Raw genomic sequence first — 21,679 nt, 5'->3', positions numbered from 1 at the left:
CTTTATAAAAACCTGAAGTCAAAAAGAAAGTCATGTTAATGTGGCTTAGCTGCTATTTTGTTTGTGTGGGCACGTTACACTAGCAGCATAAGTTCTTAATCATTTGTGAATGTTTAGAAAGTGGCATAATCAGCAACATAATAAGATTCATGACTTTTTACATGCTTGTATGGCTTGCTGGAAATTATTTTGTGGCTTAACAACATAAGAACCATGCTGGCTTGGACCAAAGGTCCATCTAGTCCAGCATCCTATTTCCCACAGTGGTGAACTAGGTGCTTTTGGGAAGCCACAAGAAGGGAATGAAGGCTGCTGTTGCCCCCCCAGTAACTGGTATTCACTGACATCGTGCCTATGAACCTGGAGGTTCCATTTAGCTATCATGGCCAGTACCTGTGATAAACCTATCCTCCATTAACTTGTTTTAACCCCATTTAAAGGCATATTAAGCTAGTGGCCAACAACAAATCTTGGGGCAGCAAATTCCATAGTTGAGCTCTGTGCTGTGTGAAGCAGTACTCCCTTTTGTCTGTCTTGAATCTCCTGCCAGTCAGTTTCATTGGATGATTCTGAGTTCTGCTATTACAAGAGAGGGAGAAAAAGGAAGAAAAACCTTTCTCTCTCTTTCTCTGTTTGTCTCTGTCTCTCCACTTTCTCCACACCATGCATAATTTTATAATGGGGGATTCCTGTTCTTCCCCTGGCTATTAAGCTACAGGTGCCACAGGGTTCTATTCTATCCCCTATGATGTTCAACATCTATATGAAGCCATTGGGAGAGGTCATTAGGGGTTTGGGGGTGGGGTGTCACCAGTACGCTGATGATGCTCAGCTCTACTTCTCCTTGTCATTGGAGTCGGCTGAGGTGGTGCTGGACCAGTGCCTGGAGGCTGTAATGGGCTGGATCAGGGCCAATAAACTGAAGTTAAATCCTGACAAGACGGAAACTCTGTGGATTGGTGGTTCCTGAGTCTGGGAATTGGGTAAGCGACCTGTCCTGGACAGGGTTGCACTCTCCCTGAAGGAGCAGGTGCGTAGCTTGGGAGTACTCCTAGATCCATCCTTGTCACTCTAGCCCCAGGTGGACTCCGTGGCCTGGAGTACTTGGGGCCAGCTTCGGCTAATCCACCAGCTATGACCTTTCCTGGAAGGGATAACCTAGCCACAGTAGTGCATACACTGGTAACTTCCTGATTAGACTATTGCAATGCACTTTATGTGGGGCTGCCCTTGAAGACGATTTGGAAGTTGCAGCTAGTGCAAAATGCAACAGCTAGACTGCTGACCGGAACACGTCATAAAAATCATATAACACCAGTTTTAAAGGAATTGCACTGGCTGCCAATATGCTTCCGGATGGAATTCAAGGTTTTGGTGATGACATTTAAAGCCCTAAGTAGCTTGGGACCTTGCTATTTGAGGGAATGCCTCTCCCTCTATATGCCTGCCCAAGGACTGAGATCTGTTGAAGGGGCCCTCCTCCGCATCCCACCAGTACAAGACATACACTATGGTGGGACGTGGGAGATGCTTTTAGGTGTTTAAATTATTTATTGTTTTAAACTGTTTAAGTTCATTTTATCTATATGCCGCCCTGAGATCTTAATGATATAGGGCAGGACAGAAATGTTTTAAATAAATCTTGATAATATCCCATCCCAAGTCGCCTTTTTTCTAAACTAAATAGTCCCAGTCATTGTAGACTGTCACTAGAATTACTATGAGCCTTGTTATGAAATTATTCATTAGTTGAAATTGTTGGGTCACACTTCTAGACTGTAAAATTGAATGCCACCTATGTAAAAGACAGTAGGGTTCATTTGCAGTTGTAGTTTAGGCAGAGACAACTGTCTGCCACAGCTTTAGCTAACAAGTAAACACAGCCATTCAGGCAACAATATAAAGTCATATTGTTAGCTAGTCATGAACCTGCCCCAGGTAAGTAGTGATGATGACAATGATGATGTTGGAAGACAGCGCACCCTATCAGAGCATGATGAGGAATTTTACATGTTTTAACAACCATATGAAAAATGGATAGTCATACATTTTAGGGCACAATCCTATGCATGTTTAGACAGGAAAAAATCCTACAACTCCTAGCATTCCACAGCCAGTATGGCTGGCCGGGAGCTGTAGGACTTTTTTCCATCTAAACATGCATAGGGTTGCATCCTTAATCTCATTCTTTTAGACGCCACCTTCTCTCATTTGGCCAGCTCAGTTTGTTCCACCTATGAGCATTATCATAATTTTTTATTTTGCCTTTATCCTGTAAGAAAGAATATTACTTTTAATGTTCCTAGTTGTTTCAAAGATGGTGTACTGCATCTCACAGATTTTGCCTTCCAAATGAATAAAGAACTTTGTTCTAAGTTTAAATAAAACCTAGAACAAAGCCTTTTCCACTGAGCTCTCTCAGGTTATAGCTTCTCTCTCCTCAGGCCAGAATTTAATATAATATCTTTAATATTCAGTGATGTACACACTCTTTAAATAATTTATCTGCTTCATGGAAGATAACAAATGGTCAGCATAAATGGATTCTCTGCACCCTTTTGACAGCTAAAAGACTGATATTACAGCATTGGAAGGATAAACACTCGCTTCCTATAATGCAGTGGATTGAGGACCTTACAACGGTTTCAATATTTGAATGGCTGGCATATAGACGCCACCTTCAAACGGGTACTTATTTGAATATTTGGGCCACTTTTGTTGAAACCCATGTATAACTGCTAGAATGTTGTATGCATTTCATAACAAATCCATGCATGTATATTTAAAACATGTATTTTTTAAAAAAATAAATAAAAACCATGTTGGGAACCCATTTGCAGGTGTCATTGGAGATGCAGCCCCCATGGGCACTGCATTGGGGATCCCTGTTATAGACAGTTCCTGCCTAAAGACCTCAACTCAAAGGCCTGCTTGTCTCAACTAGTTAGTATTTTTACTAACTATTATTTTGCTGACTACAGTGGTACCTCAAACCTGCCTCCCCCCACTCCAAAATTTCTACTGCATGTTTAATCCAAATAGCAATCAGCAGTGTTTTAGCTCTTTCCTGTTTTAGCAGCATCACTTCCTTATAAGCCCCCAAAACAGTACTGTTTCATTCATCTTTTGAATATCTGCTAGAGATTAGCAACTCCCTTAATCTGTTTATGTCTCTTGAGGAAAGGGTACCATCAAAATGCATTACAAATAAGAAGCATAGTCTTTTTTTCTCCTTTGTTTTTCTTTGACATCTCTTATTGCTCTCATTTGAACCTCATCTTCTGCAGCACATGCTTCATCTAGGGTCATGTCCCAGCTGGAGCAAGGGCGCTGTCCATGACCTCTTGCAGTGCAGTCACTGAGACATTTGTGCCAGCACGGCAGCTCAATAAGATCATAAAGTGTCATGTATCCTGTTCCTACACTCTGCTATAGCTGTTACCACACAAAAGCTCCACCCCATCACCTCCTCTTAACAAACTTACACTACATTTTCTGGTGAGACAGCTTCACACTGGCACTAGGTATACAGAGCCAATCTGGCACTAGGATCATACAACATAAAGCAGCTGAAATGCTTTCAGCTGAAATGAACCACATTTTTCTAGTGTTGTTTCTAGAATGTATTGTTGCCTTCTCTTGTCCAAGCAGAACTTGCAACAAATACTCTGAAAAGGCAGTATGAAGGGGGCTTGTGTAAGCGTGGAATTTCACACTATGTACACACACAAAACAGCACCATTCAGCATTACTGATGCTACATAAATGGCTTAGGCTGTATAGAGACTGAGCATTGAATATTGTATTGTGCATTAATGGTTGCGCAATTAAAATACAGAGCATCCTCTGTCAATGTCTAAATGCTTCCTAATATCTAATAATGTTTCTAGAGTGTGACAGCTACTAATCCATCCTGTTTCATCTTTCTGTAATATCGAATTATGTTTCTAAAACGATATGATGTTGGAAAATGTGCTGTCTGCAGAAATAGAAAATAAGCACAACACCCTATCAAGAGTACAGTTTTCAGCATATTTTATGTTTGCTAATTTGGGAACACTTCAATATGATTTTTAAAATAATAGTTTTTTCACAACGCAATAACACTTGGAAATGAGTGGGCGGAACACATACAGCGCTTTGTAGCAAAACACTGTTTTTTTCATTATACACGTTCCTTTGTTTATCATCAAGATAGGCTATGAAAGATATTTATGCGTATCTTTTTCTGCTTGATTTTGCAGTGAAGCCATAATCCTGTGTTTTTAGCATGCATTTGTTGCTATGGAATAGATTGCAATACTGATTAAGCATAATTTTAACACAGGATTTGTTAGGCAGAGAATTTAAGCTGTTTGATGGCAGCAACATATTTTGTCCATTTAGAATGCTTTTGAGCAAAATGAATCTCCCAGAAATCATGAGGCATAAGATAAGTGGATTTGTGTTCTGTTGGTCTGACAGATATAATTGTTTTTCACATCTGGTTACTTATGAAGAGATACAATTTGTTGTTTGTGTGTACACCATTTTTAAATTTAAATGTTGTTCCTATTTACCTCTCACTTTGGAAGTTGTTAGGAAGCTGAATCTCTTATTCTGAAATAATCTCACTAATTTGCTTTAACCTTGGAATTGTTTACATGAGTCTGAGCTTGAACTGGCTTAAAAGGATCATTAACTTTAATGACACCTTTGGCTAGCTAATACTGCAAATAGTGGTAGGGACAATATCTTCAAAGGAACAATAATTCACAATTGCGTGTCATAAACACGGCTCACTGCAAAATCAAGCAGAAAAAGTAGCTCAGGTATGAAAGTTATTTATGCATTTAAGGAAGTGTAATAGTAAGGGATGTGTGGTTACAGGATTCTGGGGCTCACTGCATGTGTGAACACAACTTTGGGAGATTTTGGGTGGGCTAAATGCACCTGATAATTAGGGCTGAGTCATAGGCAACTGTCAGAGAGTAGTCAGACCAGGGATCAGACTTGAGAGATCATTCCAGAAGTCCTGAGTCGAGGGTCAAAGCCGAAATATAGTAGAGCCAAATAGATGGTTGTTGCTTAAGCAGAGTCCCAATCCAAGCAGGTGGTCCTTTCTAAGTCCTCCCTGTCTTGGAGGACCCGAGGTCCAGCCTGTATGGGCAGGGCCAGTCTAGAGCCAGAGAACACTTCTCTGCCCAGGAAAATGCTCCAAGCTGCAGCTCCAGTGGCTCACCACACAGAACAGCTGCACACCGAGCCAGTGACTCCTGTCACTGGTTAACAACTTCAATATCCCTGCCTGATTGAATTAAATAGCTGAAGTGATAGTAAATGTGAAGCCATCATTGGGTGATGCGTTTGACGTAGTCAAAGGCTGTGATCATACATATGTGCACAAGCAGAAAGAAGCCTGCATGAGGAGGAATAAACCAGAATTCACTGTTGCTTCAGCAGATTCCTGGCTTGTTGTAAAGTGTGAACCAGGAATTGTGTCTTAAAATAAGCTCTAGTTTGTTAAAGAAGCCAAGGTTTGTAGTTGGCTTGTTTAGCAATTAACCAAAGTGGTTTGCACATAACAAGCCAGGAATCTGCTAAAGTGAAATGTAATTCTGGTTTATTCCTCTTCTCGGCTGTGTGAGAGCAGGAAAGGGGAAGTGGGAATGTGCATGGTTAAGGCTGAGGCTTTGCTTGGGCTCCTTTCTGCTCTTGCAAGTAGTGCTAAACCATGGTGCAAACCCTTCCAATGTTTTTGTGAAGTTTTGTCCTGTTTTAAAGAAAGTTTAATATTTCAGTTCATTTTGCATCCCGCATTTCAAATGAATTGTATGAGGTATAAACAGCGATTTTGCCACTTGTCTGTAATGTGTTGGAGCATTAGCAAGAATAAATGGTCACTGTGCCAAAAATAAAATTGACCAGTGATGTCTCCACCACTGAAGCTGTTTCTCTGCATCTTTCCCCTAGTTGATATTAACAAGACCTTTGAACTGAGTGAATGAGGGGAAGTTCACACTTTGTGCAGAGCTGGAAGTATGAGAAGTCATACCTGGGAATAGGTGGTGTTATATGATACTTGCTTTAATTTTGCTGAGCATGGTTTCTTCCCCAGCCTGCCATAGCTATGCCCACAATTCCCAACATCTGCCACAAAGAGCAGTAGTTCAGTGTAGGCTATGTACTAGTGTCATGTGGATTAGAGGAATTGGATGTATTCAGTGAACACATGGAAGGCTACTTTATCTGCCTGAAAATTTGCTATCCTTAATATAAAGAACAGAGGCATTGCTTTGATTTTAACAACAGTGTTTTATTTCTTTGTTGGCTGCAGATGGCAGATTTCCTGGTAAGTGTATGTTTTGCTTGGCGAACATACCTTTTTGTAATCTATTCTACTGTATCATTCTTAGACTTTCTTGCATTAGGACTGTTTAATAAGTTGTCAGCCAGTGCTATTCTTTGGAAATGGAACAACGCTTCTCTCTGATGACATAAAAAAGTACTGCTAATATTGCATTACAAGTTGTATTAATGTCTGTGTGGTTGCTGTCTTTCAAAACTGGTTCTAGAATAAGTACAAGTATTGTTCTTATTTCAGACATTACCAAGAGCAGTTGCTACCATCTGTAACAGCCATTTTAAGATATACACCATCCTAACTTCATGTTCTTATCTTCGTGTCTTCTGCACTGAAAAGTTGCAATGAACTTCCACAACTATCTGTGCAGATTCATAAATGTGATTCAGCGTGAATAGCCATTACCTTGCAAGGCAATTTAATTGCCACACTTCCCCTAATATATGGCCTTTGGAAAAATAACATTAAATGTTTCATTAGAAGCAAGAAGATGATTTTGAAATAAACTTGGGACCGGTTTTGGGATAGATATTAAGTTAGGAACTTAATATCAAGTTGCATTTGATGGTTTTTATTCTTTAAAGTAGGACATTTCATCAGTGTTTTTCCATTTATGTAACTTGGCTGGCCCAAGCTTGCTTTGGGAGTGTTCTGAGGGACATAGAAAGTTAATTTCATTCATGGTTCCATTGATGCACTATTAAGGCTTATATGGTAATAACTGATTATGTGCAACAAAATGGCAAGAGGTAAGAAGCTTGCTTGAAAGCAAGTTAATTTGAGATTCATTATAAGTATTTAATGCAGTCCTTGAACCTGGGAAGAAACTAATTAATGTTGTTTTCCAAAACTGCTTTTGCATTTTAAACCATCAGTATTGCAGCAAGATGCAGTGCTTTCAAAAGAGTCTCTCTGTTCTTATCTTTTGACCAAGAATGACATCATTCCCTATTTTGTGGGGGTGTTGTGTGTAGGTGTGCTGGGTGGCAAAATGCGGGACAGGATGGTGTAGGAGTGGGTCCCTACAGATGATAGGAAGCTTCAGTTATGCAAGAAAATGTTGAGGGGTTGAAACAGTCCCCCCTTCCAAATACCGTGGGTGGACTGTTTATGTGTGCTGCCCTCATGGATCATTGGCAGCAGAGAGAAGTGAACAGATATATGCCCCAACTGTGGCAACAGGAGGCAGCGCCAGGCGAGCCAGTGAGATGAAACACTGACTGGGAGAGGCAGCTTCCCTCATGGAGGAAACCAGCCCGTCATAGGGAATTCCAGGACAGAAGGAAGGGACACGCTATCTTTTGCCCAGATGAGAACTCACTCCTTGTAGGGGCATAAGGTATTGTTGGAATATGAATGTGAAGTGATTGAATGCTTTCAGAGTATAAAGCAACTGTCCTGCTGCCACTGATCTTAGGTTGTCTTGTTCTTAATTTATTTCGTTATGTTTTGGAGATAAATATTTCAATTTGAATCCAGTAGTACCAAGATATTTTGAAAAAGAGTTGTTCTATTGGCTGGCTATGAGGTCAGTACTGCTTTTTGGAATTGCTTTGGTGATTATTCTGTAAGCACAGATATGAGCGTGAACATTACATTTATTTACATTTTTATCTATCCTGTCAGTCTTATATGAGGGAGGCATTCATTCATGCCATTTTATTTCTGAAAGTTTCCTGATGCCTTTAGGTCTATGAATACATGTACAATTAATACAAAAATCTACAGCTAGAGATATCCAAGCCTTACACATCAGGCTGAAATAGCTCAATTCTGGCTCCATGGGTTTTGGAGGGCCCTTTGGCAAGACACCCTCAATGGCTCCCTTCAGTGGGTCTACATTCTCACCTCCATTGTCACTAGCTGGTATTGCTCCTCATGCTCTTTCTCATCATTTCTCCCACTTGCTTCCTTGGAAGGCAGAGAGCCAATGAGCAAGTAGGCAAAGGCATCTACTGCTCCTCCTTCTCACCAGCACCATTTTCTGGGCTAGTGTGAGAGGCAGATTAATAGGCAGGGTGCAATAGTGAAGAGGAGGAGCAAGTCCAGGGGGTTTTGTCAGTGGGCCCCTGCTGAGGTGTGGGCCCTTGGCAGGTGTCCAGCCATGCCCTAATGATCTTCAACTGAAATGGGGCAATGGACTGGGAAAGGCATGGAGCTGTAAAGATGTTAACTTAATTCTTTGTTTTGTAAATTTCGTTGGATTTCCTTTCCACCAAGAATATTTTTTGAAAAGAATGCAACTTCCAATTAATGAAGGTGGGTTCGGTTTTCCAGATCTTGCTACATACCATCGGGCTTATTTGCTGACCTGTACTAAATTTTGGTCATTTCCACTCAGATTTGATTTTCCTCCTTGGTCAGTGTTGGAATCTTCTTGTCTGGAGTCTCTCTCTAGATGGATGGCATTAGGTTCTCAGCATATTAAGGCAGATAGAGCTCCTCCCACAATTTTGGTAGTTAGAGATGTGTGGCGTATAATGTCATGCCAATTACACTTGGACCCATTTTCCCATGCCAAATTAACTTTATGGGGGAATCCAGATTTAAGCATTGGCAAGAAAATGTTTTTATGACAGACCTGGACAGATAAAAGGATGTTTACCCTGGATCAATTAGTGGGTGTTGATGATGATTTTTTGCTATTTTTAACTTTGCGAGATAAATTTGATTTGCCTGCTACAGCGGAATGGCAGTATTTGCAATTTAAACATTTGTTAGTATCTAGATTCGGTCCTGCTGCTTTTACTGCTTCGGAGTCTCCTTTGCTATTGGAAACACTTACTGAAGCTGACCAGATATATCAATCCACGTTTCATGTTTACATTATCAGTGAATAAATATGACATGTGATCTACAGCAGGAATGGAACAGGGAATGGGAATGTCCTGTTTTGTCTAATCAGTGGACCGCCATTTTGGCATCTGTATCAGATATTTCTGTGAATCTTCGGTTATGTCTTATTCAGCAAAAACTTTTGTTTCAGGTCTATTGGATGCCACAATGTCTTTTTAATAAAGCTTTGTCAAACTCAGGTAATTGTTGGAGGTGTAATACAGTTAATACTTCTCTTATTCATATGTTTTGGAAATGCCCAATAGTTGCCTCCTTTTGGGAGGAATTTATTATATGGATACATTTTGTATTGGAAAGCTCCTTAATATTTACTGATATAAATGTTGTCTTAAATTACTTATGTGCTTTTTGGAATGTAACACATGGTCAGTGTAAATGGATCCTTCATGCCATTTTGGTTCCTAAAAGACTGATACTACAATACTGGAAGGATAAGAGCTCACACAATGGACTGAAGAAGACTTAACAACGTTAGCAACATTTGAAAGAGTGGTATATAGACGTAACTTGCAAATGGACTTATATTTGGATATCTGGTCTGCTTTTACTGAAGCTTACGTGTAACCTATTCTTTCTTGCTCTTTTTTCTACCTAGAATATTGTAATATTTGAAACAGAGGATTTTAGAATATGTTGTTATATTTGTATTTTTTTTACAAAGATCCTCAAAAAAAAAACCCTAACAAACCAAAGCTGTGCTCCCCAAGCACAGAATCTCAAAACTGTTAAACAATAGTACCTTCAGGTATGAGGAAAGTACCATCTCACACACTATCGTCATTTTTGTAGATAACACTCAGCACCTTGGCTTATTGCTGGAAACAAAATGGAAACTACTTCAAATCCACATGCTTGTGATGCTTGCACATGTACAAACATGACTTTCTCGTATATGTACAAGCAGTTGTCATGTGATTAACTGCAAATTTCATAGGGTTTCTTGCATGAAATCACTTTTTATGTCAGACTCTCCAATGTGTGAACCGATCCACACTCAAGAACTTGTGTGGTCAAGGGTTGATTGAAGCAAACACATTTTACTAAATGGAGGGATCAATCCTATGTTCCATAGACAGCGTCCAGGGACGTAGGATTTTCAGCTTCTTAGATCTGCACTTGAAGATAGGGCCCCAAGCTTGGAGCCAGGAAACTGTGCTCCACGCCCCCTCCCTCTTGTAGCCAGTGCGGAGAGATCCACCCTGGCTACCTCTCCACGCTCAGTAAACGGAGCATGGAGATGGCGGAAAGGGGGTATTCCTTGGGGAGGGGAGGAGACCAGGGTGGCTGGTTTACACTTTTTCCTATCACCCCCCGTCCCTGAAGCCTCTGCTAGAAAGGCGAAATTGCCCATCTAGCCAAAATGCAGTGCCTGCCTAGGGTACTTGTAAGCCTCCAAGTTTGGGGCTTTATGAGTGCCCAGGTCTCCATCCATAGGATTGTGCCCTAATACAAATAAGTGGCTTCAATCAATACCTCTTTTTCTTCCACAAATCTGCATAAGATACTATGAAAATGGAAAGTGATGTTCCAAGTTAAAAGAATGCAATTTTCTTTGTAAGTGGAAGCAGCAGCAAGGAGTCATCAAATTAGATTTATCAAAGACTTGAGAGTACGGGGCTAATTTTCATTTTATCTCATAGAATTAGTTTTGTAGCAGCCATATCGGGGGTCAGACTAAGTAGCCTCTTGCAGTCTCATGCTCAGCTCATTGCTGAGCTCTTTCTCCCTTGAATATATTGTTGTAAGCTGACGAGACACAGGAATTCCTTATCTTGTCAAAGGTCATACAGTTGTATATCTTGTTCTCTGCTGTTCTCTTCTGTTCTCTCCTTATCATGGCTACCCTATAACCCAGTTCTTGTATTATAAACAATAGTGCTAAGAGAAGAAATGTTGAGGATTGCAACCCCATGCGGGAGGGGGAGGAGGAGCCGTTTCATATGTGTCACAATGTCTATAAAACCAATGTGCTAATGTAAATCGGGGCTTCTGGCTCTTTGGAAACGATTCCAGCCTTAAGCCCGCGCGTTAAATAAAGAATCTCTTTTTCCTTCACTCCGTGGTCTCTCTGACTCTGGGTTCTGCAACATAAATGGTGCCGTGACTCGGATGTGGCAGGCTCTGAGCCAGACAGGTGGCAGTTGCCTGCTCTTGATCGCCGCACCGGGAAGACGAGCTCGGCGCATGCCTCCCTTTCTTGGCGCCACCGACCTTTTTGTCGAGTGAATGGGAGAAAGCCTGCACCGGGATCGCCCAAACGGCAGCGAGCAGCAAGAGAACCTTGGGAAGCGGAGGAAGGAACTTGAGCCCTGCCTGTATCGCAGCTGCAATTGAGTTGAAACCCACATTGGAAGCCTTCAGGAGAAAGGCAAGTATATGGGAAAAAGAGGGCCCCGCCTTTAGGGAGAAAGGCCACTGGGCAGAAAAAAAGAGGGCCCCGCCTTATGAAGAAGGTCAGTGTTGGTGGTATACGTATACAAAAGAACCTACTCCTTGCGGGTAGAAGGGGGGCCTGATCACACCCCCGAGTGGGCGCCAGTACCTAGCATGCCAGTACTCAGTAGGAAGCTGGGGAAGCCGTTTTCCGCTCTGGTAAAAAGTGGGAAAAGTGGGTGGCAGGGACATATGGATGTAGTGGAGAGATTGATGATTGTGTGAGTGGCTACTGCGGTTTCTGACGCATACCGTTGACTGTCCGGGTGCCCAGGCCAGTAGCAAAGTGCGTGGTGTGAAAAATCCTCTTGTGTCGGCCAGTGAGACCCCTTACTCACTGACCAATTCCCATTCCCTAATTGTGTCTGTCTTCAATTTAAGAGGGAGGCTATGGGTGGTGGGGGAAGCAAACCTTGCACCCCCTTGAGATGTATGTCAAACAAAGAAGGAAAAAGGTTTTTTTAAAAAGATTCAGAATAGAGAGAGAAAACAGCAAAAAGCTCAAGGTCGAGCTGAGAGGAAAAAAAACAAGATCTGAGGCTGTTTGTTAAAAAAATGTTGCAGGACAGTCTGGCTTTTAACAAAGCGTGGGAGTGTGAAAGTGTAAGGCCGAAGACGTAGCTGTTAGCCTAGCGCGCCGAGAGAGGGGGGGCAGGAAAATTGCCCACAACGTTCTGAGTTGTGCAACATCATCACCTCGCCTAATTGAGATGAAATCCCTAAGAAATGGAAACTGAAAATGAAGACCCAGAAGATGAAGGCAAAATAGAAAATAAAGGTGAAGAATCAGCCCCCAGAGCACAGGCTAGACCCCTCTTCGAGTGAAAAGTGTGCCATAAGACTGTCCCAAAGCAGAATGAAGCGGAAAGACCACGTTGAAGATCTCTGTCAAGGTAACCGTGTTTAGCTTTGAACTGTGTTAAAATTGCATAGAGCCTGTAGCTACTGACCATCAGCTATATGATTTCTGAAGAGCGTAACCATTAAGCTTTTGCCGTGGGATTCCCTGCAATGAAGAAATCTCACTGATTTGAGTATCCAGTGTTACACTGCCTAAGTGTGTGTGCTAAAGAGACCGAGAAACCAGACAGCATGTTCCTGGCCAAGCCAAAATCACGCTACTGCCATGCTCCTGAAAGCTGCAATAAACTGTGTAAGCTGAAAGACCCAACCTGATTGAGAAGAAAAGAAGATATTGGAGCAACTGTCTTAAAAAACAATGAGATCTGTGTAGCTGGCTGGCTGACACTGTCAGTGATGTTACAACTTTAAATTAAGACTGTTTTCCTGTTTGAGACCCCAGCGAAGAAAGCTAACCCGAGTTATTTGTTGCCCGTGCCAAAGCAAGAATTTGGTGGCCCTGTACCTCATCGTGTCCTGTTTTGAGCTTGGGATTTACAAATACAAACAAACTGAGAAGCTTGCCTTTGAAGTCCTGCAAATCACCCCACCGCCTCCCCAAAGATTAATGGCTGCCTGAAAAATGCAAGTATAAGGCGATGCCCATCACCCCCCAGCGTCCTGAGTTTCGGCACTCAGTGTTTCAGTGCTTTCGTGTACCAGGTTAGAAGAGAAAAAAAAAGAGTAAGTTTTTAAAATGTCTGTGAGAGAACCTGACAGAAGTAAAATAAAATTTACAGAGGAGTTGCCCAAGTTAAAGCGTCACGGCTAGAGAGCTGAGCTGTGCCGCTCTGTTTAGACAGAGGCCTTGCTAAAAAGTTAAAGGCCCTTGTCTGTCAAAAGGGGTGTAGGGCCACACTTTCCCTTTTTAAACTGATGCAAAAGTAGAGAGCCTTTGCTGGAAACATCGCATCTTCATTGTCCAGAGCCGTCTCTGTTTGCTTCCATCAATGTCTGGGCTTTTTAGAGACACTCTGCACATGAACTAAAATTTTAAATTGTCAAAGACTTGCCATGGACAGTGCTATGAAGCTTTTGATAAACTTGAACTCTCATCGCTGTGGACCATGTGTCTGTGTTTGTAGTCAGCTCAGTGTACAGCAGGCTAAGTTTGATCTGTGACTTTTAAATTTCCTTTTGCCAGAATTCATGCAGCATAGAGTTGCCGATGCAAAAATGGTGACCTAGAACTCTGCGTGTGTGGGTATGCCTGTCCCTTGATTTTGATGAGCCCTGAGCTTTCAGCCAGAAGACCAGTATAATTGCTGGATCTGCTCCATCATGCCTTACCATGCAAAAAGTGTTTTCCATTCATTGTGTTAAATTGCAGAAAAAGTTTGTTGTGTATATTTTATGATTTCTTAAATATCATGAAATATATGTGATATTTGCAAATTAGTGTTAGTTGCAACTCCAAATGATACTAAGTGTAGTTCCCAATGGATGACGAAGAGAAAAGACAAAAGCAAGTAGAAAAGAAGGAATAGAGAAAGTAGAAGACAGATAGAAAAAAGAAGAAAGAAAAGGCAAGAGGCAAAGAAAAAAAAAATTGTAAAAAAAGAAGCGTGGCCATAGTTGCCCCCATGGTAAATTAAAAGCAGCTGATTGTGCCTGGAGCTTATTACCTGGGGTAAAGTAGCCACAATAATGTAATAGTTCTTTAAAATGAAGAAGATGTAGCTAGAGGGAGAGGAGGGGCCTATCCCAAATGTGTCAGTGGGACTAGTGTAAGGCAGAAAAGTTTAAGTAAGTTTAACTTGAAAAAGACAAATAAAGAGACAAGGCTGGTGCATGGAGCAGAAAGTTTTGTGTAAAAAGTTTGAAACATGATCTGCAATACAGGCAGATCAGCAAAGAAAAAGAAAGCAAAAGAAAGAGAAAAAATTTGTCTTCCCATACTAATAAATAAAAAGTGTTATCAAGCACTTTGGGAAGCGAAGTTGTTTACAGGAAGCTGTGCCTGAGAACCAAACACTTCTAGCCTATGCTGAAAATGCTTGCTAGTGTTGTGCTGCCTCATGGGTAACATGTATGGTATAAAACCCATTTAGCCCAATAGCTCGTGGTTCAGAGAAGCTGTCTGATCCAACCATTAAGTACGCCTGTGTGCTGTAAGTTACCCAATAAAGTCTCCTTGTAAGTAACCCCCCCCTGCTGGAATCCCAAAACACAAGTGGGGCTAGAGCGCCTCACCCAGTATCAAACCCTGCTGTTAGAAGCCATGAAAGCAGGTATGAAGAAGTCAGTTAATATGACCAAAGTGTCTAAAGTGCTGCAAGGTGCCACCGAGGCCCCAGAGCGTACTTGGAGCATCTTTCAAATGCCTATCGCCAGTATACCCCCCTCCCTCAGCCCAGAGGCCCAAAAAGACGTGGACGAAAGAAAAAAAAAGACCCGGCAGAGGCAGAAGATTCTTAAAAAAGAACCAGTGTGCCCAGTGTGGACAAGATGGACATTAGTGGCATGAATGCCCAAATAAAATAAATCAAATACACAAAGGAGAAAACCAAAGGGGCCAGAATGGGCGAAGAGGGAGACAGCTTGAGAAGGGCCGTGACATTGACTGTGAGGGGCAATGACATTGACTTCATAATTGACACTGGAGCAGCATCAAAAGCAAGCAACAAGAAGTCCAAACACTGAGCAAAGTTCTTCAAGCCCAGCGCCGCTTTGTCTTAAAAAAATAAGCCATTCCCATCACAGAAGCTCATCCTTTCCAACCAAGAGTTAAAGTATGAGTTAAAGAGGGAAAAATAACCCTTTGACTCCCAGATGGAAAGAACTCAGAACTGTCATACTTTCCACCCCCGCAGCTATGAAAGCAGCTAGAATTAAACCCTGGATACACTGGACACGAGTCAAGAGAGCGAGAGGGGGAGAGTAGACTGTAAACAGAAATCCTGAAAATCCTTTAAAAATCATTCTGAAAAAGCAGTAAGAAGACTCAGGCTAGACCTTACTGTGGACACACCGGGAAACTGTCCCCCTGCGTACGGTCAGACCTGCAACTGGAGAATTGAAGAAGGGGACTAGACCCTACTGCAGCTTGCCAGGTGAATAGCTGCCCAGCGTACGGTCAGATCCCAAAGAAGATCAAACATGCGTGTTGTAGTGTTAGTAGTGTTGCATTGTGTTTCCTTAATAAGGTGCAAAAAGGGGGGTCTGCCCCTGGAAAAAGAAGTTTGTCCCAGTGATTTGCTGATAATTACTGGCTTCACCTGGCTAACATCACGAGAGTAAAACATTTTTGTTTGCCAAGAGGTATACCTGCAAACAGGCTTATTAGCTCTTGCCTAATACCTGTCTGTAGACATCCTGAGAAAATTCAAAAAGATACCATGTTAAAAGTTTATGGTGTAAGTTTAACTTATTCCCAAAATGCTAATTGGGGCGTAGTTGCAAAGATCCTACCCCCTACAGAGTTCACTCTACGCACCCCCATCATTGCTGAAACAAATGCTACGTGTGCACAAATGCTTAATTGTCAAAATTTTTTCCAGAAAATATAAAGCTATCCCTGGCCCCCTTCCACTGTAATAAAATTCAAAACATATCTTTTAATGATGCCCACATACTTTTGCCTCATGGATGGTTTTAAACATGTGGTTCCCGCACTTGGTCATTCATTCCTGCCAACTTGTCTGATAACCACCCATGTTGCCTCAGCCGCCAATTGAACTGGTGCCAATTCTTCCCCTGTAGCCCGAGAAAATCCGTTGACGGCAGCCTCGAGCACTCCAACTAACTAAAAATTGTAATAGTCATGTGCAGTTATATTCTGACTCAGAAAAATTGGCCTTAGCAATGTCACTGGTTAAGGTTCCAGGTTTAGCCTTGGCTGATGGTCTGGAAATCAACCGGTTAGCTTTCAGCTTAGCCAAATGCATAAATGCCATCTCACGAGCATTGTCATTGTTAAATAAAAAGCTGCGTGATCTAAAAGGTGCAGTTCTAGAAAACAGAGCTGGTATAGATTACCTCTTCCTTCTTCATCATTTAAGTTGTGAGACACACCAAAAGCTCTGTTGTTTTAACTTAACTGATAATGGCAATGCTGTAAATAAACAGATCAACAAGCTGCACAATATAGTAGCTAACAAAACAATAAGACAAAACAATTAGCTCAATTAGTTAACCCCTTGGCTTCCAGATCTTAGCTGGCTTAAAAGCATTGTTCATCCTAATTCTACCAGTGTTGTTCATAGAGATACTGTTATGTCTCTGCGTTCCTTGTCTTATGCGCTGTTTAACCAATCTGTTTTATGTCTCAGCTAGTAAAACTGCTGCCCTCTATGCTCTAATAGCCCAACAAGAGGCTAAGTAATATGTATGTCACAAAAAGCTTTGTATAGTTATCAGTAATGCTATAATTGTAATGAAATTATGCATTTAAGGGGGGAATGTAGCAGCCATATCGGGGGTCAGACTAAGTAGCCTCTTGCAGTCTCATGCTCAGCTCATTGCTGAGCTCTTTCTCCCTTGAATATATTGTTGTAAGCTGACGAGACACAGGAATTCCTTATCTTGTCAAAGGTCATACAGTTGTATATCTTGTTCTCTGCTGTTCTCTTCTGTTCTCTCCTTATCATGGCTACCCTATAACCCAGTTCTTGTATTATAAACAATAGTGCTAAGAGAAGAAATGTTGAGGATTGCAACCCCATGCGGGAGGGGGAGGAGGAGCCGTTTCATATGTGTCACAATGTCTATAAAACCAATGTGCTAATGTAAATCGGGGCTTCTGGCTCTTTGGAAACGATTCCAGCCTTAAGCCCGCGCGTTAAATAAAGAATCTCTTTTTCCTTCACTCCGTGGTCTCTCTGACTCTGGGTTCTGCAACAGTTTCAGCTCATTTTGAACTGAATCAAGTGCAACCTTGAATCTTAAAGTGTATCTTGATTTTGGTTCCCAATTCCATTGCATATAAAGTAATATTCATTGTTGTATTTCATTTATATAGCTAGGCTACATGGAATATTGAACAATACTTTCCTTAGCAGGTGACAATGCTTGTAGCAATTGTCCTAAACTTATTTTGCTAGGTTGATTTGTTTGGTATTGCAGATTCATGTCCTGATGAAACCATACAGACTGTGTTTTATAGTTCTTTCTTTGACTTTCCTGTAGCAAATCTTCCTCTGTTAGTATTCAGGCTTGTTTTTTATACACATTGACTGCATAAATTGGCATTAGTTTTAAATAGAATTAGTTGTGTTCATATGTTGCAGGATTTATCAGTATGCAAAGTATTGACCTGTTTTCCTGTAAATGAGAGTAAAAACACATTGAAGGCTAAAAGGTAAAGGTAAAGGTGTCCCCAACCAGTCGTGTCCGACTCTAGGGTGCGGTGCTCATCCCCATTTCTAAGCCGAAGAGCCAGCGCTGTCCGAAGACGCTTCCGTGGTCATGTGGCCGGCATGACTGAACACCGAGGTGCACGGAACGCTGTTAAGGCGGTACCTATTTATCTACTTGCAATTTCTTGCTTTCGAACTGCTAGGTTGGCAGGAGCTGGGACTGAAGACGGGAGCTCACTCCGTCACGCAGCACTCGGGTCTCGAACTGCTGACCTGCCGACCTTCCAGTCTGCAGTTCAGCATCTTAACCACTAAGCCACCGCGGCCCCTTACATTTAAGGCTACTCTGTCTTTTTTCACCCTAATCAACATGTTAAATAAACACAACACTCTATGCCACCCATTTTCTTGACCTCAGGCACTGCCGTTTTTATGAAGTGTTCCAGCAAGTAGAATAGAGATTGAATATCTTAAAAAAAGAAAAATCTGTTGCATTTTGTATGAGTATTTATTTTAAAAGCATTTATCAAAAAACTGGTGACATGAGCAAAGCATATTTTGCTGTGATATTTAATCAGGAATTACTGTATTAACTAAAAATAACTGCAACTGGATGCATCCTACAGAATTTTAAAGTGGAAAAATGGTATAAATTAAATTCCAGAGAGGTAGCTCTGTTAAATCTGTTTCAGCAAACTAACAACCTTGTATTAAAGACAGATTTACTGTGGCATAAGCTTTTGTGCGCTGAACCCACATCATCCAGTGTACAAAATGTCATTCGTTGGCAGCTTATAGAGATATACCCATACACCCAGGTGTGTGCATGTGTGTGTGTGTGCATGCATGTGTGTTTGTGTGTTCATGTGCGCCAACTTCATGCATCTGATGAAGTGGGTTCTGTTCCACAAAAGCTTATGCCACAATCAGCTGTTTGACTTTAAGGTATCACATTACTTTTTGTTTTTATAAATCAAAATTTTTCTTCTGGGAACTCTTTCCTCATCTACTTGTCTGCTGAGAAACTTCTGTGCCTTATAGAAGATTCCAAGATATGTTCTAGGATTCGCACCCTGATAATTCAGAGTACTGTTCATTCCTGTTGGGCTTTTTATTGTCCCAAATGAACTCAGTACACCCTAGAACATGCTCATTGTTCTCTCGAGGCTCAGCACTGAAGGGGGAAATCAGTAGTGGTGCCTTTCAGACAAGCTTGCCTACCATTAGGGATTTTCTTGCTGAGGAACCATAAACTTCCATGGAATCCTAGTGTTCCCTGGAATACAGTTTGAAAACTACTATTGGCTTCATGCTCAAAGACATAATAGATTTAAAGCTTAATCATGGGCATAATTAAGGCATAATGCTAACTACAGACCTATGTGTACTCTGTTCCCCTCACGCACTCCATTTTTTTTTTTAACTTTTGGTGTTTGGGCAAACTATTGTTTGCCATTTAATCCCAGCTGACTATGGTTTGTACGAACTATAGTTTGCCCATGAGCTACAATTATGGAGCATGTTTTGATCTGAGTTTGTGGCAAACTATGGCATGCACAAACCATCTAATAATGAGTTTGGATGGAATGGCAAATAATGATTTGCTCAGAAGTCAGTTCATATCTTGTGGTGTACAAGAGGGATGAGGGAGTATGTGAGCCTGAGGTTCATGCCTGTTCATGCACAAAACGCTACACCATGACTTGTTGTTAGATGTGAGATACGCTATGGCTTGTTCTGGATACTTTTACAGCTGTGCTAGGTGCATTACATTGTCAATATTTTACTCAAGCTTCATATAATCTATTGACAAAATGAGCACGAAGTATCAAGCCTAATTAGAGAGGCTTCCATCTTTATTGCCCATATACATGACCTATGAATATCTTATTCAAATAACAGATACATTTTTGATATACGACTATCCAGTACTGATTTGTAATTGGTCCCCAGATTTTAGTGAGCAAGCCAGGCAATATGAAGACATAGGGGAGAATGGTTGGATAAGGGTGGAAGCACATTGTTTTTACTAGTCACGATTGTATAAAATTGTAAAATGAGCTGTAATGATTGTACATGCTTTACTTAGAATGAATCAGCTTTCAGCTAATAGATGAAGTCATATTAATAATAAAGGTCTAATGTGTGTCGTCTCTTCTGTGTGGCTGTGTTACATTATAAAGTTCTGTAAATAGCAGTTCTGTTTATTCAGATTATTTTATTATTCCCTCTGGTAAAATCTGATTACAGAAGAAAAATATTGTAAACTAGTGAATGCTTATAGGTTGCATTCTGGGAGCATAGCAACAGCCCTTGCTGCTGCTGTAAATACCCCTTTCTCCCAGTAGAAAGCTAGTTCACATCTGAGAATAGGGGACTCCCACACACCCATCTGTTTCATTGCTACTTAGCTTCTTTTACTTGGAGTACTGGTTATTATGAGGAGCACTTAAACATTTGAATGTTGGATGTAAACATGCTGTTTTCAGATATTTTTAATAAGTCAAGCTATCTTGGACTCTGTGTACTAAATGTTAGCTTTCCGTCTGTTGTGGAAGTGCCCTCGCTGTTTTGATATCTCTGGAGTGAATGAGACCCAAGCTTTTTCCAGAGTTCTTCGCTAAAGGACTTAGTTCATCTTAGGTGCTGCTTCAGGGGCCATCATCCTGCACTGGATGGGGCCTCTTCAGCTGTGGTGCCCAAGATCTGAAACAACATCCAAAGGGAGCTTTGCCTGGCCCCTTTGCTGCTTGGTTTTAGACCGATGGCAAACACTGTTTTATTTCAGTGAACTTTTTGTAAATGTATCATTCTTAGGTTGTTATGTTTTTACTCTGCTTGTCTTATTAAAGGTTGTTGTTGGATTTTTTTTATCATTGTTGGTTTTATTGATTGTTTTGGTTTTATCATTGGATATTCATTAGAAAGGCAGGGTATAAACACTGAAAATTAATATGTAAAAGGGCATTCTTAATACCTTTATGAGGACTGTAGTTCTAATTTGATGTTATTGCTGCAGTTGTAATCAAGGCCTCAAACCTTCTTTTTTAGGCTCTGTGTATGAACCTCTTAAAAGCATTAATCTTCCAAAGCCAGATGGAGAGAGTATATGGGATAAGTTGGATCATTACTACCAAATAGGTAAGTCAAATAAGAAATAAATTGTTCTGGTAGGGGCATGTGTGTGTGTGTAGTGAATGTAACCCCTTAAACACTTGACAAATAATCACTTTGTGTGTTCTTCTCTGGGGTCGTCAGTCTGTTGAAAATTCATGCTGGTCATTTAAGGCCCAAATAGTTTGAAATTGGGTACCTCCTTTTGTATATTTCTGTCTGTGCACTTGGGTCAGCATCATAGATCCTGCTCTGGGTTCTTGCATCAACTTCAGTTATGGTGGGTGAATATAAGAAGTAGGACCTTGTCAGTTTTGGTACTAGCACTGTGAAATACCCTCCCCAGGAAAGCCCGCCTGGTGCCTTCTTTCATTTCACCCTATTGTTGAAACTGGGCTGTTTAAGGAGGCTTTTGTTGGAGACTGACCTAGCTGTGGTTTTTTTTCTCTGCTGCTATGTTGCTGGGGAGGGGTAAACCCATTTTCTTGCTGACTATTTGTGCTACTTTAAAAAAATCATTATTAGTGCTTCTTCTTGATATTTTTTATTTTTGTTGTATTTTTCTTCTATTTTTGTATTAGCAACTTTGAAATTATTTTTAAAAAGAAAGGTAGGATAATTAAAGGGGCCGCGGTGGCTTAGTAAGAAAAAATAAATGCATGTTCTTGTCATGTCATATAACTGGGAACATAACATGTTCATTATGTGGTGATGCTCTCTTGTTTTCACATATTCA

General features: G+C 41.0%; 1 protein-coding gene across 11 annotated transcripts in view; it reads left to right on the top strand.

Annotated features, from left to right (window-relative positions):
* PHKB (phosphorylase kinase regulatory subunit beta) overlaps positions 1-21,679 on the top strand; it is a 203,902-nt gene that overhangs the window by 8,534 nt on the left and 173,689 nt on the right. For 8 of the 11 annotated variants that reach the window (XM_084813030.1, XM_084813043.1, XM_084813038.1 and 5 more), the window contains one exon: positions 20,881-20,970. In XM_084813030.1, coding sequence (XP_084669156.1) covers positions 20,881-20,970 — 90 coding nt within the window. Of the gene's footprint in view, positions 1-12,271; positions 13,217-20,880; positions 20,971-21,679 lie in introns of those variants that run through there. The other 3 variants (XM_084813034.1, XM_084813039.1, XM_084813040.1) reach the window with 3 other exon arrangements.

The sequence above is a fragment of the Heloderma suspectum genome, chromosome 8 (genome assembly GCF_057233095.1).
Source record: "Heloderma suspectum isolate Gila_16-S chromosome 8, 16-S_ref, whole genome shotgun sequence".
In the NCBI taxonomy this organism is placed as follows: Eukaryota; Metazoa; Chordata; class Lepidosauria; order Squamata; family Helodermatidae; genus Heloderma; species Heloderma suspectum.
Note: the sequence above shows the minus strand (reverse complement) of the source record. Positions and strands in the feature narration are given on the sequence as shown.